The sequence below is a fragment of the Chanos chanos genome, chromosome 1 (genome assembly GCF_902362185.1).
Source record: "Chanos chanos chromosome 1, fChaCha1.1, whole genome shotgun sequence".
Taxonomy (NCBI): Eukaryota; Metazoa; Chordata; class Actinopteri; order Gonorynchiformes; family Chanidae; genus Chanos; species Chanos chanos.
The window spans coordinates 45,219,905-45,238,236 of record NC_044495.1 but is presented as its reverse complement, the minus strand read 5'-3'; the positions used below and the strand labels follow the sequence as shown (position 1 = coordinate 45,238,236).

General features: G+C 40.3%; 1 protein-coding gene across 4 annotated transcripts in view; it reads right to left on the bottom strand.

The window, feature by feature from the left end:
* Nucleotides 1-18,332, bottom strand: part of smarca2 (SWI/SNF related BAF chromatin remodeling complex subunit ATPase 2) — a 54,056-nt gene that overhangs the window by 18,239 nt on the left and 17,485 nt on the right. For 2 of the 4 annotated variants that reach the window (XM_030788843.1, XM_030788827.1), the window contains exons 4-28: nucleotides 17,770-18,105; nucleotides 16,009-16,092; nucleotides 15,122-15,410; nucleotides 13,254-13,380; nucleotides 12,687-12,860; nucleotides 12,156-12,329; nucleotides 11,179-11,352; nucleotides 11,032-11,082; nucleotides 9,716-9,846; nucleotides 9,511-9,568; nucleotides 9,030-9,133; nucleotides 8,627-8,774; nucleotides 7,765-7,928; nucleotides 6,548-6,614; nucleotides 5,533-5,643; nucleotides 5,063-5,305; nucleotides 4,711-4,824; nucleotides 4,201-4,308; nucleotides 3,808-3,894; nucleotides 3,572-3,618; nucleotides 3,163-3,329; nucleotides 2,813-2,976; nucleotides 2,109-2,336; nucleotides 1,245-1,322; nucleotides 414-632 (exon numbers count right to left, since the gene is read on the bottom strand). In XM_030788843.1, the coding sequence (XP_030644703.1) occupies nucleotides 414-632; nucleotides 1,245-1,322; nucleotides 2,109-2,336; nucleotides 2,813-2,976; nucleotides 3,163-3,329; nucleotides 3,572-3,618; nucleotides 3,808-3,894; nucleotides 4,201-4,308; nucleotides 4,711-4,824; nucleotides 5,063-5,305; nucleotides 5,533-5,643; nucleotides 6,548-6,614; nucleotides 7,765-7,928; nucleotides 8,627-8,774; nucleotides 9,030-9,133; nucleotides 9,511-9,568; nucleotides 9,716-9,846; nucleotides 11,032-11,082; nucleotides 11,179-11,352; nucleotides 12,156-12,329; nucleotides 12,687-12,860; nucleotides 13,254-13,380; nucleotides 15,122-15,410; nucleotides 16,009-16,092; nucleotides 17,770-18,105 (3,647 nt within the window). Of the gene's footprint in view, nucleotides 1-413; nucleotides 633-1,244; nucleotides 1,323-2,108; nucleotides 2,337-2,812; nucleotides 2,977-3,162; nucleotides 3,330-3,571; nucleotides 3,619-3,807; nucleotides 3,895-4,200; nucleotides 4,309-4,710; nucleotides 4,825-5,062; nucleotides 5,306-5,532; nucleotides 5,644-6,547; nucleotides 6,615-7,764; nucleotides 7,929-8,626; nucleotides 8,775-9,029; nucleotides 9,134-9,510; nucleotides 9,569-9,715; nucleotides 9,847-11,031; nucleotides 11,083-11,174; nucleotides 11,353-12,155; nucleotides 12,330-12,686; nucleotides 12,861-13,253; nucleotides 13,381-15,121; nucleotides 15,411-16,008; nucleotides 16,093-17,769; nucleotides 18,106-18,332 lie in introns of all 4 variants that reach the window. The other 2 variants (XM_030788851.1, XM_030788835.1) reach the window with 1 other exon arrangement.

Here is an 18,332-nt window from a genome sequence, read left to right as displayed (position 1 = left end):
TTTTGGTGTATGAAAGAGCATGAATGTCAGGTTTTGGTGTATAAAAGAGCCTGAACGTCAGGTTTTGGTGTATGAAAGAGCGTGAGTTATGCCTGTGTGGCAGTGATGAGAGCTGTCAGTTATTCAGGGAGTTTTCTGTCAAAAGGACAATGTAACTTACATCTAAGACGCAAACGTTAAGAAAACCTCATGGAAAGAGGAGAGTGCAGATTTACAGAGTATTTAAAATCTTAAATATAAAATCAAAACATGGCCAGACGTCGAATGAAAGTTGTAGTGTAGAGAATTGTTGGACCAAATGAAACTACTTATCTGGGATTTTCATTACTCTGGACAACCTGCAAACCCAGCTGACTCTGACTTCATGAATAACATTGCATGCATTTGTGGTGTGCCATGAGAGGTGACTCTACCCTCAGCCACTGTTTCTCCGTGAGGGCGTCACTGTAATCCACGTCTCTGCGATGGCGGGAGCCGCGGCCAAACATTTTCTCCTCCTCCTCCTCACAGGTGAGTCTCTCCACTTCTGCGTCGTCTTTAATGATCCAGGAGGGCAGTTCATCCTCCTCCATCAGACGAGGCTTACGCTTGGGGTTCCGCGCATCCTCCCGTCGACGGTCCATATCCATGCGCTATGGACCAGACACAAAATAAGACAATTATGGGTTCAGTGTTTTATTACTGTAAGTCCAAATAAATATACATTTTCATATGTCATATGAAGTTTAAGTCTTGATATTAGTAATAAATTTGTTAAAATGTGTAACAAATGTAACCATCCATGTGACATGACCCTCCAGACACAGTATTGTCTTTTAAGGTTTTGTTTAGCACTAAACACAGAAACAATCTGCTTACATTCACACACTGATTTATCATGGGATACTCTGTCTATGAATTTGGAGTAGCAGTTAAAAACACCCTCCACTCTCTGTCAGATCATTTAAAATCTGAAAAAAAACGTCAGGTCAGGCTCTGAGGAGTAGGTGGTGCTAAAACTACCTCTACTGAATCACCAACGAGACACTGAAATTGACAAAACTACTTCTATTGAATCACCCATGAGACGCCAAAATTAATATTATCTTTAACTCAAATCGACGAGTCAGTGTGCAACTGTAATCTCATACTTTTCCAAAAATAACTTACAGAATTATCACAGATTCACAGCTTTTCTGATAATAAATAAAAACGTGTAGGGACATATGCATATGCATGACAATCTGACTAATTTTAACAGTTACCATGAAGAGCTCAAACTCCTCCTCGTTACGTGCTATCATCTGATTGAGTGTTTCATCATCAGGAACTTCATCTTCTTCCTGTTACACACATACACACACAGAATTATCACACACACCCCATAACTTTGTAAATAAAGTGACTATGACATCCATGTTGCTTGTGTCCCCTGTCACATTCAGATAATTCAATAACAGATTCGCTTCATTAAACACAAAAGCTTTTAATCACACTCCAAATCAACACATAAAAAATGGTCCGACAGCAAACCAAACTGAGTATGTAAATAATACACCAAACTCTGACTTAAATGAAACCCACAGACAGAGAGCTGCAGGTCTGCTTCAATGTGATATTTATATTGCCATATTTACTGGGTGATATTTTTGACCACATTTTATGCACTGTTGGACTGACTATGGATATTTTTGTCACCCAGCACGCCTGTTTGAGTTATTATTCCTGCTCATAATTAAGGCTAATACACATTTCACTGCTGGGTGGCAACAAAAGAATGCCCTCTGCTGGCCAACTCTGAACTAGCCTCTCTGAAAACAGCAATAGCAATTATACAGATAATTACACCCATAATATTTTTTCTGCAGTGCCAATAAGGAAACTAGCTGATTTAATGAATGGGAAATCCAACAATAGGATCCAGAAACGCAGGGTGCTTTAAATACCCACCACACTGAGGGACAGGGCTTAAATTGCCCAGCAAAAAACAAGAAAGGGCAAAGGAAACCCAGTGAAAAGGGACAAGAAGAAAAAAGAATGAAAGTATGAGAGAAAGACAATCAAAAGAAGTGGAATAATGGTAAAAGCCCTGACTGGTTGAGCCAGGATCTCGACGTCGACAGGCCTACCTCGTTCTGCTCTTCATGTTCAAGAATGGCCTGTAGGAAAGCCCTGCGTTCATGACTGGATGATTTTTGGTCAAACATGCCAGCCTGGATGACCTTTTGGTCCACATTGAGCTTGTACTTGGCGGCAGCCAGGATCTTCTCCTCCACACTGTTTACGGTGCAGAGACGTAGCACACGCACTTCGTTCTGCTGGCCAATGCGGTGGGCCCGGTCCTGAGCCTGCAGATCCTACAGGGATCAACGAAAATATCTCCACTAAAATACACATGCTGCCATAAGTACTTTATCGCATGTTCCTTAGGGACACCATAAATCATGCTAATCTAATGATTACTTACTTGATGGAGCTGATGAGCTTCCCAATTGTTCCTTCAAAGAAATGATGTGCCTTTTTACTTTTTGTGTTTAAATGTTAATTCTATTCCTTCTCTGTGATAATAACTGGGTTACATCTGATGAGAACTGCATTATATGTGTGGAGTACTGATAGCAATACTAGAACATTCTTCTGACTGTTTCAGTGTGAATCCTGATCTGGTGTGGGTGTTGGTTTAGTGTCAACACTGATCTGGTGTGGGTGTTGGTTTAGTGTGAATCCTGATATGGTGTGGGTGCTGGTTTGGTGTGAATCCTGACCTGGTGTGGGTTCTGGTTTAGTGTGAATCCTGATCTGGTGTAGGTGTTGGTTTTGAGTGAACACTGACCTGGTGTGGGTTCCAGTCGCTGTCGAAGATGATCACTGTGTCTGCGGCCTGGAGGTTCAGACCCAGACCTCCGGCCCTGGTGCTCAAGAGAAAGATGAAGTACTGTGAATTTTCATCATTAAACTTCTTCAGCAGAGCTGCACGGTCCTCAGACTTAGTCGTCCCTGTGGAGAAGATGCATCCAAAAATGCAAGCTGAGTTTTCTAAAAGAGTAGTGATTTCTCGTCATGATTCCATTTCCCTAACCCAGAGCAGTTTGTCTGCTATTGAAAATCTTGTGCTATTCTTATGGTCACTGAACTCACATCAATTAATGAATCAACTAATGAATGTGAGAATAAATGAGTCACCGTCCAGGCGCAGGTACAGGAAGTTGCGGTAGGCGAAGTAGTCCTCCATTATGGTCATGAGGGAAGTCATCTGACAGAAGAGCAGGACTCGGTGGTGAGTTGCCTGCAGCTTGGGCAGGATACGATCCAACAGCTCAAACTTCCCCGATGCACGATACAGATCAGGACTGGCAGGAAAACAGTAAGACCCAGTGACTGTACAGACGGTAATAGAGACTCTGCTGCCCGTCCTAATCTAAAACACTTCTTTCTAATCTTAACCTGTTCCTCACTCAGGTGTGTCAGACCAGCGTGAGTAGATCTCCAGTACTGTGGACTACTGCTCTGGTCTACAGACAGTCTGAGAGTAGCACTCAGACTCTCAACTCAAAGGATCTTAGATTATAAAGTCTGACGAATAAGTGCTTACCCATTGATAATGCCGTTTGGATATCCCAGATGTTCAGCAAAGGATTCCTTAAAGAGACCAGAAATTCGAACACTTGTTGAAAGACACACACCAGTGAGGACTTGTTTTTCGTATCACAGAATGAATTTCAGCTTTCAGTTTCCTCTGGACACGGAGCTAATTTAAAGAGTGTAACCCTGCTGTGGTTTTGAGTATTAGAACTGTTATTTCCATTTCTGGGCTGATTTCTCACACACCTCAATGTGCTGGAACATGTAGGGGTGGTTACAGATCTTCTTCAGCTGCATGATGGTGTTCATCAAGGTCTTCGCTCCTCCTTTACCCTGGTTGACAAATAAAGAACACAAACAAGGCTGGATTTACTACTGGGTTTGCCAGGAAAATGTAAAGCTGTGAGCAGATTTATGATGGCTGGCTCTATGAGTTTGAAATCAAGTCTCATTAAGTGTCACATTTAAGCATATCACTTAAACCATATGTTAGTCATTGAAATGAGACTGTTGATAGCGGACAGATCACCTGCAAACAGAGACTGTTTGCTTATGCATTTTATTTTTGTGTACAAGCATATTAGTTAGCGTTCCCAGTAAATTTGACCCCTAGTCTCAATAAATAAGTAAGTAACCTACTTTCTTGTCTTTCTCTGAGCCATCAGTGAGCAGGATTCCTTTACCCTGCATGTGTCTGTAAAGAACCCTCTGAATTGCAGACATGTCACATTTGATCACATACTCCACCTGCAGACACAAACAAACAGACCTGTCACATTTGATCACATATTCCACCTGCAGACACAAACAAACAGACTGCACTCCATATTCTACAGTTCATTCATGTACCAGTACAATTAAATTGATAACAGAAATTATCACATCAAAAATGTAATACGCTTTGATTCCCCTTTCCTCTGTAAAAATTTATCAACACCATGTCTGGTGAGAAAGGTCCATGGCCATAGGGGCCAGTGAGATGAGGAGTTATGGAGGGTTACAGTATGTTACAGGGTTTTACAGTATGCTACTGTGTGTTACAGTCTGTTACACTTGTTAGTCTCTTACAGTATGTTACAGAGTGTTACAGTATATTACAGTATACAGTATATGACAGCATGTTACAGTGTTACACAGTGTGAGCCAAACCTTTTCAGGGAGCTGGGACTCCACCTCTTTCTTCAGTCTGCGCAGCAGGAAGGGGCGGAGAACCTTGTGCAGGCGGCGAATGATAAGGATGGTCTCTTCCTCATTTAGATCCACCTGTAAATCAGCCAGCAGGAACACTCGATTATATCAATCAAATCATCTGGTAGTGGTCACACACAGGGCTGTTCTCTAAATGCTAAAACAAAGAAAAGTTTGGAAATGTCACAATGGTGCCTACAGGCCATTGATTCTACTCTTTGCTCTCTGACAAGGGGACAACTCTCTAACCATCCCAATAACAGACATTTTTAAAGTTATTAAAAAATGTATCGTGTACTCATATGAGCATTACCCTCTCCCCGGTCATGGCAAAGGGAGCGTTGAACCACTGCTCAAAGGTGCTGCAGCTCTTGAAGATGGTGGGCAGCAGGAAGTTGAGCAGGGCCCAGAGCTCAGGCAGTTTGTTCTGCAGTGGGGTGCCAGTCAGGAGCAGACGGCGCGGGGCAACGTAGTGTGTGTTCAACACCTGAGTCAGCTTACAGTGGTGATTCTTCATCCTGTGACCCTCATCCACAATCATGTATTTCCATCGAATCTGTGACAAAGATAAAAGAACGTACAGCTCACACAGGTCAGTATGGATGAGAGACAAAGGAAAAAAAGATACAAGAAAAACAGAACAATAACAACAAAGTTTCTCTACAGGACAAGGTCATGTTGGCTGCAGAAAAGAAGTTCTGCTGGTGATATAAGAACTGCTGTTGTCATTTTTTATTTATTTATTTTATGTCCTCCATGTCGGGTGAGTCTGAGCTGTCTTACCTTGGCTAGGATGTGCTTGTCCTTAATGATATACTCATATGTGGTGAGAAGAACATTGAACTTCCCACTGCGGAGCTGCGGCACCAGTGACCTTCGCATGGCAGGAGTCCCCTTTACAACGGACAAATCAACAGCGACAGCTTATAACTGTCTTGACTCAATACAAATAAAGCCCTCCTCTTCTCCCAGCCAACTGCACTTAGGGCAACAGATTTTCTGTGTCCAGGTACAGCACTGGGAGACTCACTTTTGACACACAGTACCAGGTGAATAAACTGACTGCCGGGCACTGGACGTGCACAAATCTGAAAACGCTCCTTCTATGAGTGCAACGATGTGATTTGAATTCCCCCAGAGAAACAAATGAAAGGTATTTACCCTAGATTAAGCTCACATTACCTCATGTCAAATTCAGTGCAGCAAAAAAAAAAAAAAAAAAAAAAAAAAAAAGAAAAAAAGAAGTGAAACAAGAAAAAAAAAAAAAAAAAAAAAAAAAATAACTCAGCGACTGTTTGCTGTATCAAATGGACTTGGGACCCCATTCTGAGGAAACACAAAAAATCTGGTGTCATTTGACAACTGGGGGTGCTGCAATAAACAAAAATGTGTTTTAGCTAAAAAAAAAAAAAAAAAAAAAAAAAAAAAAAAAATTCAGTGCAGCATTACTCTGTTTCGGACTGAATGTTTTGTCCTATTCCAGCACTAACACACACAGATGATTTGACTGGTTGGCTACTCCTCAAACCTCTGATTAGTCCAACCAGATGTAATGTCTAGTGTAATGAATCTTAAAACCTGCCACTGAGAAATATTGATTTCTATCATAAATACACAAATACTAAAATACTGATTTCTATCATAAATGCACAGATACTGAAATACTGATTTCTACCATAAATACACAAACACTGAAATATTGTTTTCTATAATAAATACACAAGTACTGAAATACTGATTTCTATCATAAATACACCACACCGAGATCTCTCTTCAGGAACAAAGTAACAGTACTTACCTTGTATGCTATTTTGACAATTGATGGAGCCCACTTGTCTAGCTCATACACCCAGTTGGACAGAGTTCTAAAGGGAAAACAGTATAGAGTGCTCAATGGCCTGAGGCCTGCACCATCACAATAAAAGACTGAGACTTGAGACTTCATTCAGCTTTATGAGAGATAAGTCACGGATATATGTCTGTGCAAGTCAATTATGTTTGATTATAAATAAAAGTCAGAAACTCTTAAAATACATCTGAAGTCTATTTTTCTGTGAATTAATTTCTGCTCTAGCCTTCTCCTCTCTCTCAGGCCAATGTGTATGGCTAAAACTGACAGAGACAGCTTAGAGTCTTTCCTCGGGATCAAATGCCTGCATGTAACTTTAAGCATCTTGAGGATAATGTTAATTATATAACATATTTTATGTTGCATGCTTTAGCGGAACTTGGGAGTCTGGCTTAACACGCACTGCTTGGCTGTTTAGTACATTCTGTCCATAGTACTTCAGATGCCCTAATAACAGAGCCAACCAGCCTACCCATCTACTCCAGGTCTGCAGCTGCGAAGCATGGGTCTGCTAATGCAATGATTCATCAAGGCTTTGTATGTTTTTCAGCATCTTGGCTATACTGACCCAGTTGTGCGTGTCTGGACTATTTTGTCAGTCTGTGCAGGAGACATCTTGCATCTTGATTTTAGTCAGAAATATTTTGATAAACCCGTGCCTTTACTCAGACAACACTCGTATTTTAATTCAAACACACTCATGTGTTGTACTAGTAACTCACTAGCAAATATTCTTAATTACTGCCCGCCAGGGTCTACTTCTGTTCTGTAAAGTGTAGCACACTGCCACCAAGTGGTTAAGTCTTGTATAGGTTAAGTGTGTATATGTGAGTGGGAGTGGACAGGTGACAACATGAAACATGCCACATGCATATACTATACAGGGAGTGAAACTAGAGCAGAAAATTAACATAATTCTTTGAGCAAGAACAGGCGGTGAAAATTATATTTCTGCTAAGGCAGCAAAACTGCATGGAACTGATGGCGGCAAGTGACAAAAAATCTGATAAAACCACAGATTGGATTTTACTTTTCTAAAGAGGAAATTAAGTTTTAAAAACACTGTTAAACTGTGATGAAAAAGCCTAATTTTAGAAAGTTTATATCTCCATCCACAGAAGTCTGTTGACAGCTTGTGCATTAGCTGCATGTGATGTGTGACTCACGAGAGAGGAACAATGATGAGGTATGGTCCGTTCAGTCTTTTGTGCTCCATCAGATAGGTGATGAGGGCGATGGTCTGAATGGTCTTGCCCAGTCCCATCTCATCAGCCAGAATACCATTCAGATTATTGTTATACAGAGACACCATCCACTCCAGGCCCTGAATCTACACCACAGAGGACAGAACAGCTGTCAGGATGATCTGCTGATCTGAGATCAGTGAGGATGGGTAAAAAAAATTAATGGAAAAGATTAAGAGAAACAGACCACCCCTTCACAGTGAACAAATGGGTGTCAATGACCCTCAAACTGAACTCGTAGTCTGTCACTGTCATTTTGTGGCAAAGCAAACAACTATATTGTGTAAGGAGATGTTATCAAAACCATATCTAGACAAAAAAAGGCAGCTGTCTTATGCCTATAGAAGCCCACTTCTGGAAAACTTGGTAATGAAAGGAACACTGCAGTAGTCAAAAAATGGATGGAACAAAACATTACACTGAAATTTGTGGCAGTGGATGATGAACATTCTTTAGCCCCAAACTAAGCTGGTCTGATCTGTGTCCCTCTGTATGACTTCACTAATCATCTACAAGATCGAGACTGTGACTGACTCAGAACACCAGATTATTGATGATTAGTGAAAAATGCCTGCAGTAAAGAGCAACAAGTCACATTAACTGTCCCTAATCAATGTTCACCAAGATATTAACCACTGTAGTACATTGTGACCGTGGATTTGAAAGCTATTGTGTTTACACTAACATGCAGTTATGTAGCCTACACACAGAGTTCTAAGGGATACCTGAGGCAGCTAAAAAAATCCAGTAAGGCAGGTTTTTGGGAACCGTGCTCCTGCAGTACCTGGTACTGTTTTAGGGTTCCATTGACAAGGAGCGATGACTGTTTTTCCACTTTCTCAGTGACAGCGTGGGCGACTCCGTAGTAAGACTGGGAACTGGTCTGTCCGGCCTGAACACTGTACTCATCATCCACATCCTGCTTTGCTGACCTGACACACAACACAGACTATGAGCTCACATGCTCATCCTCAGACCTGTCAGGAGAGACTGGTGTTCTCTGGTATATGGGGGCTTAAAAAAAAAAGGAAGAAGAAAAAACACTGCAAACACAGATATTGCACAAAGGGCCAGTTTACAGAAAAGAAACATGACAGAGCAAGCTCAACAATGCCACTGAACGGAATCCTGTGTGAGTGAGTTCTCTGACAGGCCACTCTGTGTTAAGGTGGAAATGGGCAGCATACTCTATGATGTGCTTGGCTGCTGTCTCAGAAACTTCATCACTGTTAGGATCAGTAATGATTCTCTTCTCCTCAGACTCAGCACGAGACACCACCTCCTCTTCATCCTACAGAGACATAGTCACATCAGATAAACTTACATGTCATTTTTCAGCACGACAGCAACTTAAAAAATAAACAAATGAGAGGCAGGAGCCTGGGAGGATAACAGCTACAGGTGAAAAGGAGAATGAGGAGACAGATACCACATGGCACCACAGAGAGAAGGAGAAAATGAAAAGATTAATACATGCAGAGCGTGGCAATTATTTTGTGTATCTATGTATGTGTGTGTGTGTGTGTGTGTGTGTATGCATGTGTGTCTGAGAGTGTGCACATGCATGTGTGTGCATGTTTGTTTACATGTGCGTGCATGTGTGTGTGTCTGTGTGTGTGTGTGTGTGTGTATAACTAGAATTGTGAGATGAAAAGAATATGAATTCACCTCTTCTTCAAACTCTGAGCCACTCTCCTCACTATCCGACCTTGGGGCAACTTCGTAACTGTTTGAACAGAAACAAGATTTCACTCGGTAACTGAGCATTTTCTAACTACCAAATCATTGTTGTATACCTGACCCAGCCACCAGAAAAACTGTTAACTAAAGCCACAAAAGCCAAGGTGCAAAGGACAGAAAAAGGTGTTTTTACCCAGGGTTCATCTCTAGCCATGCCTCCAGTTGGCTGGACTTGGGAGCATCTGTTCCCTGCAGAACTTTGCCTGTCTCCGTCTGAATGACCTTCACAGGCAGCTCACTCATCTGACTGCTCTCATCAATGGGCTGAGGAGTGGAGCACAGAGCCTTACAGCACGAGCTACCGTGACAGGACCAGCTTTACAAACTGCATCTCTTATTTGTCTGAGGTTTGGGACATTTCCCTTTAACTTTACATAACAATATAAACACTTTTAGGTTCGTATTGCTACACTATGGCCCAACCACACACAACTGTAAACAGATGGTACTGATATTGTACATACTGTAATGGGGTAACTACCGTGATAAAGGACAGGCTCACATAAATGAAGGATACAAAGTACGCCTCACTGAAATCAGGACCTGTGGCCCACATGTGTCTCCAGTGGTAGGAATAGTAGGAGCCGTGCTTCATGTATTCAACTAATGGGATGTTTTGGTGACTGCCATACATGTTACATTGTCAAGAGCAAGGTGAAGGAAGACTCTCCCAACCACGTGATTTGAATCGGCAATTTAGTCAACCACACCGTGTGTTCTCTGCACCACAATAATCATGTGTATACATTTACCATCACACATCTCAACTCACTGAGACCATCACTGTGGTTACAGAGACATCAAAAACAGTTTGCTTATGCTGAGACCCCACACTGCTGTCTGTGATCTGACAGGGCCATTACAATGATAAACCATTAATAATGTGGTCTGAGTCCAGTCCTTACCAATGAGGTCACAGTGTTTATGGTCCGTTTAATAACAGGCACTTCTTTCATTTTACTGGACGATCCAGCCTCCCTGGAGCAGCTTTAGTCTGAACGTGCTCTACAGGCCTGTGGTCTATTCCCCTACCCCGCATCAGCCAAACCAACCACTAGCTAGCTCTGACACAGAGGACACTGGCACTGCTTGGTCCCTAAAGGCCTGTTCACACTCTGATGTCCACATCACCTTTTACAGGCTTTTCAGGCACAACTGCTGTCTGACAGTTGGCCTCACCAGCATATTCAACCATGACCCTAAGCATAACGTGATAAAAAGACAGCTAAATTTAATTAGGAACCACTGTGGAACCACTTAACCTTGTTTTTGCACACTTTGTATCCATCATTTACTATATGTTTCCTTTATTCAGTTTGTTAAATGCAGGTATTAATGACACTTTTATAAACATTAAAAAAACATGAAAATTATCAATGGATCTCACATCTTAGCAGCTGCACATTCAGAAACGTCTATAGAAAGTTCAGTTTTCATTTATCTTCCTACCTCTCCATCTAGTCCAATGGATCCAATTCCTTCAGAAGTTTCTTCTACTTTCTGTGAGACATTGAATACAACCAAAACAGGTCAGTCAGAAAACACTACAGAGTATGTCAGCCCACAGCAATTTTCACAACAGCTACTGACACTCACCTTCTTCTTCTTCCTCTTCCTCTTCTTCTTCTCCTTGGCAGCCTGGGCTGCCTTGTGCTCATAAACCAGCTCAGTCAAGTTGGCCACGTATTCGTCTGTCTGCTGGAGCAGGTAAGCCAGACGCTTGTCTTTCTTTTGATCGATCAGTTTTCTGTAGCCTTCCTCATCCTCTGCCTGTGTAATGGTGAAGCAAAAAGAGTTCTCTGAGACTGGACCCATAAACATAGGGAACATGTCTGGGGGTTATATCTATTATTAGATAATAATATTAATAATAATAGTATTGTTTATCGGAAACACCAGGAAACGTGTGAAATGCTTAAGACTGAGACCAGTAACTAACTTCCTGACAGTTGTCACTATTTAACTTATGTACATGGCCTTATTCGGCCATGCATAAGCCTCAAGTCATTTGACGTTAATAAGGCACAATTCATTCTGAGGTCCATGAAAACACATGTATGCACAATCACTACTCAAGTGGGAAACAAAATCCCTCCCATCAGCAGAGACACAGTAAGTAACTAGCTAAGTTACCAGGCACCCAGAGGGCAGCCGATAAAACCAAATATTAATAGATATAGAAATCTTAAATTATCTAAACCAATTATTAATAGATTTACAAATATTAAAATTATCTAAACAAATCTTAATATATTTAGAAATATCAAATGATCTAAACAGAATATTAATAGTTCTAGAAATATTACATTTTCTAAACCAAATATTAATAGATTTAGAAACAATACATTATCTAAAATAAATATTATCAGATTTAGATTTATTACATTATCTAAAATAAATATTATCAGATTTAGAAATGTTATCGAAACCAAATACTAACAGATTTTACAAATATTAAATCATCTAAACCAAATATTAATAGATTTGTTTCTTCATATTCCTTGTTGTCTGAACCTTAAACATCTGAAGAGTTCATGTGATATTTTATTTGAAAAAGGGAGGTTCTCCAGTACCATGAGCCTTCTCATCCTCTCTTTCTCAATTCTCTCTGTTTCTTTCTTCTGCTCACGCTCTGTGTTGGTGTGCCATGTGGCAACTGCTTTGGAGAGCTTCTGGATTTTTCCAGAAATGGACCGATGGTACTCCTTAAAGTCCTTAGCATGCTGGAGAATGCTGTTCAGATATTCCTGAAAGAACGAGAGAGAGAACGATGAAAAGATTACGACAGTGGAAGAATAATAAAGCAGTTAACTTTTTCCTCTATAGTTCATCAAATAAAACACATTCATGACAAATACAGAGAGTATTCACCCTTTTTAAGAAATACTTCATTAATTAAATTAAATAATCACACAATTTTCTTCTATAACATTAGTGTGGTTGGGAAAATGGCGAATGTGTTGTGTAAGACAAAGCTGAGAAAACCCTGAAGCCTGTAGTGAATCATGTGTCACCCATGTCATTTCAGTCCTAACTTTGTCAACTATGTAATATTTCTGCCTGATGATGTCCACAGAGTATGTACACTGAGTCAGGGTGATTACCTGATGTTTTTGTCTGCGTTTTCTCTCCTGTTCAATCTTCTGCTGCTTCTCAAGTTTCTCTGTCATCCGTGCCTCTCTCAGCGTCTGCCTCTTGCTGCGTTTGTAGGCCTTGGAATTCAGGGCTGTCTCCAGGGTGGTGTCCCTGCGCATGCATGCCACTACATCCTGTCTCAGCTGACGGAGGAGAAGGACAGAGTCAGACACAATGAGATACTCCACACGTGGCCTGAACTTACAGTGACAAAGGACTGGGGAACTTACTTTTTTCATTCCCTGGGGAATGGGGATCAGCTTTACAGTTATCAGGTTTACATTTCTGTATGGAACACCAGGTTACCTCCCTCTCTTCATGAATTCGGTTTAAAAATCAGAATATTGACCTGACAGGTGAGAGAGTGCTCTTAACCTGTTTGGCGTAAATATTGTCACTGATTTTTCTCTACAGTTCAGACTAAATGTTTTGTACACTCTGCTTTTGTTTTTCTTTTAAGAAAACACTGGTAAAAATAAATCCAAACCAGCCTCAGGTGTCATGAAAGTGTTTAAGAAATCACTTATGGTCTGTACCTGTCTCTGGAAATTCAGCAGTCGGAGGGCTTTCAGCTCCACCGTGGCTTTAGTCCTCAAGTCAGGTGGCAGAGAACCCGGCAAATTCTCCAGCTCTTGGATCCGATGAGCAATCCTGGCCTGTAATCTGTAAACCATTTTTTTGTAAGTGTTTTTTTCATATTTCATATTACTTTCATTAATCAAAGCTGAAATGATTCTCAGTGACTGTCACTGCAATTACACTCATATCTACATTTTCTTTGCATCTTGTGAGATCTCAGAACTGCAGGTAAAGCTTGTGAAACCACAATAAGACTGCCTGGCCACCTTCTTCTTAGGGTCTTTTAACTGGGACTACCCATTAATGCAAAAACATATGTCACAAATAAATAAATAGTAAGTCTGAAATCTGCAATCTGGGAATTTATGCCTCGTATTTAAACTACCACTGCTGCAATTTCAACTCAAAATCACTTAAAAGGCTATCTATAACTACAGAAGCCCAAAATCAACATACACCGCCAGAACACTTTCTCTAAGCTCTTTAGCAATCAAAAGAAGAGTGAAAAAAAGTGTCTAAAAAATAAGTCTGTTTCAGGCAACAGGCAGCCTCGAACTAGGGCTGGGTATTCGCGGAGATACCCTGATCAGCTTCGATTCCGATTCACAAGCTAACGATTCAATTCAATCTGATTCGATTCCGATTCATTAGGAATGAGATATGAAATACTATACAGCAGATTTCCATATTTGGAGAGATGTTTAAAAAGCTTTAAAGGGAATACGAAATTACAAATGCAGAGTCATTGGAAACAGATTGTGAAAACCACTAAAGAAAAGGCTTGTAAACCAAAATCTCTTCATTTGAGGGACACATGGGTATAGCTCCTTAAAAACAAAAGCAACCTGTCTCTTTCAAAGCACAAAAAAAGACTTCTGACTAAAAAGAATAGCTGAGAATAAAAATGGGCAAGTCTAAAAGTCATATGCCATCTTTCACAAGGACTTTAACTTACAGAAATGTGCCATAACATAGATTGGAGTTCGCAATTACACTCAAATATAAACAAGAACTTAAATATAAACTTATATTATGCAAAAGTTTGGTTTTGCATCTGCTGTTACAACAATGAGAGATTCACTGAGCTGTTTGGTCATGCGACTAAGCATTGTGTGACATCAAAAGCCTATAGCGAGCCACGCGCTCTCCATGACAACACCCCTGCACTTTGGCTCAATTCCGCATATTAGCACGACTCCAAAATGCCAAAGCAGACATCCCCCGGGCAGCTTTTTTAAAAAAACAAACATCCCTCAGCCAGTTTTTAAAAAAAACCAAGTGATGGTGCAATGAAGTCATGCTGCAAATAAGCGGGAATTTGACGAACGCGATTTCAGAACTTGGATCAAACAGCCTATTATTTTATTTTAGACCTAACTGCTTCTTCATTTACCCTGTTTTATGGCTATGTCAGAGCCCATCTACTTAATGCTCTGGCCATGTTTAACCATTTCCAAATGAACATAGAAAACCGGAAAAAAAAAATGTGTATTAGCCTAAAAGATAGATCCATAAACTTTACAGATCGATATCGAATCGGACGATTTTTCAAAAAAAAAAAGATTAATAAAAAAAACAATGTTTTTGCACACCCCTACCTCGAACAGACTTATTTTTAGTCGTATTTGAAAGCAAGAATAATTAAAATCAATGGTCACTAGGGAAAGAAAATGTCTGAGAAAAGTTTGGTTTGGTTCAGTTTGGTCTGGTTTGGTTTGGTTCTCCTCTTCTTAACAGTGCACAGCTGTTCACAGATATAAAGCAGGCCACAGGGCAGGAAGGCAAGGAAGGAAATTTTAAAAACCTTGGCTGCCTTGGCTGTTACCTGTACTCTCTCTCTTGCAGCAGCTCCACAGGATCTAGGCCCTGCGGTTTCTGGATTGGAGTGATCCGGTTTTGTTTCTGTTGGAGCTGCATGAGGAGAGAGGGCTGGCCTGCAGGCTGCTGCTGCTGCTGCTGCTGCTGCTGCTGTTGAGGCTGTGGCAGCTGGCAGAGGGAGGTGCTGGGTGTGGCCTGGGGTTGGGGCGGAGCCTGGGAGGGGACTGGGGAGGGGCGTCCACTAGGGGCTGGAACAGGAAGCTTCTGTGGAACACTGGCAGTCTCAGTACTTTGGCCTGGAATTGGATATGCAAGAAGCTCACTGGTTTGTTTTCACTGTGGTCACTGCATCCTGTGCTAGCCCGCATATCTGTCTAAGGTGTAAGTCTAGGCTCCACTGAGCACACAGGACTACATTGTGATTTTTAATGTTCATATGTTTGTGCTTGTAGTCTGCATGGCATAGTGTTGCTAAGACTGATTTTATATGGAGAATATTAGCCATTTGGGAGAAACTGAACTGCACCACACTACACTAGTCATTACAGGCATAATATTACTAATGTATGAGTTACACTGACTTCAAACTAATACAAAATTCTAGAATTATTATCTACTGCTTCGGTGTAATGAGATCTAAGGTCAGTTCACATATACCCAGAGAGGTCAGGATGCCAATCCAAGCACTGTGACCTTTAGAGGTCATCACATGCATCCAGGTCATGCTAAAAAAAAAAACTACCTCAAAGTCAACGAGAGTCAGTAGAAAAAAACTAAAAACACTGTTCCAACCTTCAAAGAAAAATAAACTTAACAACAGTAAACAAGGGAAGCATCTACACAAGAGTAGTTTTAATGTTTTAAAAGTTTTAATTGAAAGTCAGTCCGACTTACTCTCAGTCCACGGCTTGGGGCCAGGTGTTTGAGGATGAGGCTGTAGGGTGGGGGCAGCCCCGCCCATCGGAGGCATAGCCATACCTGCAAAAACCAAAACACACTATGATTACTGATCATAATAACTCCTCACCCAGACTCACAACAGTCAGACCCACAACATAACAACATGTATAGAGGGCAAAAATAAGAATAAGCTATATGCCACAAAATAGACCTCAACAGAAAGACTTCAGACATGTGAGTGCTTTAGGAGACACTTAATATAATTTCTGATTTCTTAATACTGAGTTTTTACTTAACATTTTCAGTTTTTCTAGGAGGTTGTGGATTTCACTACTAAGTGACTGAATCTTCGTGTCAGCAAGGTTCCTCTCCCTCCACCTGAATGTGCAGATAGACCCTGGCTACTCTCTCCCATTCTCTCAACTTATACTACCCCCTATCAGGTATAAAACCCAGAACTTTCTCACTATGCTGGTAAATTCCTTCTTTCACACTGGCAGCCCATTGCCAAAATGCTGTCAGAACCAGTGTGCTCGTACATTACTTAAAATTCCTGGAAAGGCAGGATGGTGCAGCTAAAGTACACAGTGGAAGACATTAATGTAATAATGTTCATTTACTATTCCAGTACATATAATGTTAATGTAATAATGTTTACTTACTATTCCTGAACATTTAACGTTAATGCTATAATGTTCATTTACTATTCCAGAATATTTAAAGTTAATATTATGTTGTTCATTTACCATTCCACAACATATGAATTTATTATGTGAATTTAATCAATCATAAATTTATTTTATGATAGATTAACCGATAGAAAAATAGTTGTTAACCCTAGCAGCAATTACGTAGTGATACTGAAGAAAACCATTTGTTATAATGAATTAAAAAAATGGTGCATTGGTTTAAAATATTGATGTGGACGCATTTTCATCATCAAAATCATTGATTACATCAAGTAATCGCAGCAGCCCAAGTTAATGACATAGTGTTCATTTACTGTTCCAGTACATTTAAAGTTAAGGTTATGACGTTTATTTACTATTTCTGAACATTTAAAGTTAAGGCTATAATGCTTATATACTATTTCAGTATATTTAAAATTTATGTAATAATGTTTGCTTGCTGCTCCAGTACATCTAAGGTTAATGTAATAATATTCATTTACTATTCCAGTACATTTAAAGTTAATATAATAATGTTTATTTACCGCTCCAGTACATTTAGATGTAATGTAATAACGTTTATTTAATATGTCAGTACATTAAAAGTTAATGTAATAATGTTTATTTACTATGTCAGTACATTTAAAGGTAATGTAATAATATTCATTTACTATTCCAGTACATTTAAAGTTAATATAATAATGTTTATTTACTGCTCCAGTACATTTAAACTTAATGTAATAACATTTATTTACTATGTCAGAACATTTAAAGGTAATGTAATAATGTTTATTTACTATGTCAGTACATTTAAAGGTAATGTAATAATGTTTATTTACTATGTCAGTACATCTAAAGGTAATATAATAATGTTTATTAACTGCTCCAGTACATTTAAAGTTAATGTAATAACATTTATTTACTATGTCAGAACATTTAAAGGTAATGTAACAATGTTTATTTATTACTCTAGTACATTTAAAGTTAACGTAATAACGTTTATTTACTATGCCAGTACATCTAATATTAATGTAATAATATTTATTTATTATGCCAGCACATTTTAATTTCCCCCTCTGCTGCTTACCTGGTGGTCTATTGTAGGGCCCACTGCTGACAGGCTGCTGTTGCATTGTGGGAAGGCTCCTCTTGCCTTGCACAGCCAACTGGAGGTTCTCAGGCAGCGGCTGACCACGACCCAGTATCTTATAGGCCAGAATCTGAGCCCGTAGCTGCTGCAGCTGAACAGGGCTGAATGCAGAAGGTCCACGGCCTGGCTGGCCCATTCCCTGGGGATCCATCGGCATCATGGGACCTGGTTGGGCAGGGGGCAGCTGTGGAGGTGTCGGGCCTCCTCCTGACATTGGGCTGGGTACATGTTCTGGCACACCCCCCATTGGAGAGGGATGAGGAGACATATATCCTGAGAGGAGAGGGGAGGTGTATGGATTCAAACAAACTGGACATATCTGTGCACTACTGATGCACAGGTCGACCCATGACCCACTCGCGGGTTGACCCATGGGTCAGGCTGGTTCAGACTAAGCTTACTTGAAAATAGGACGGGTTCAGGTGGGTCGGGTCAAAAAGTGACAAAGCAGCGTTCTGACTAAGTTATAAATAACGTACAGAAAAATTGCGTGCAGTAAG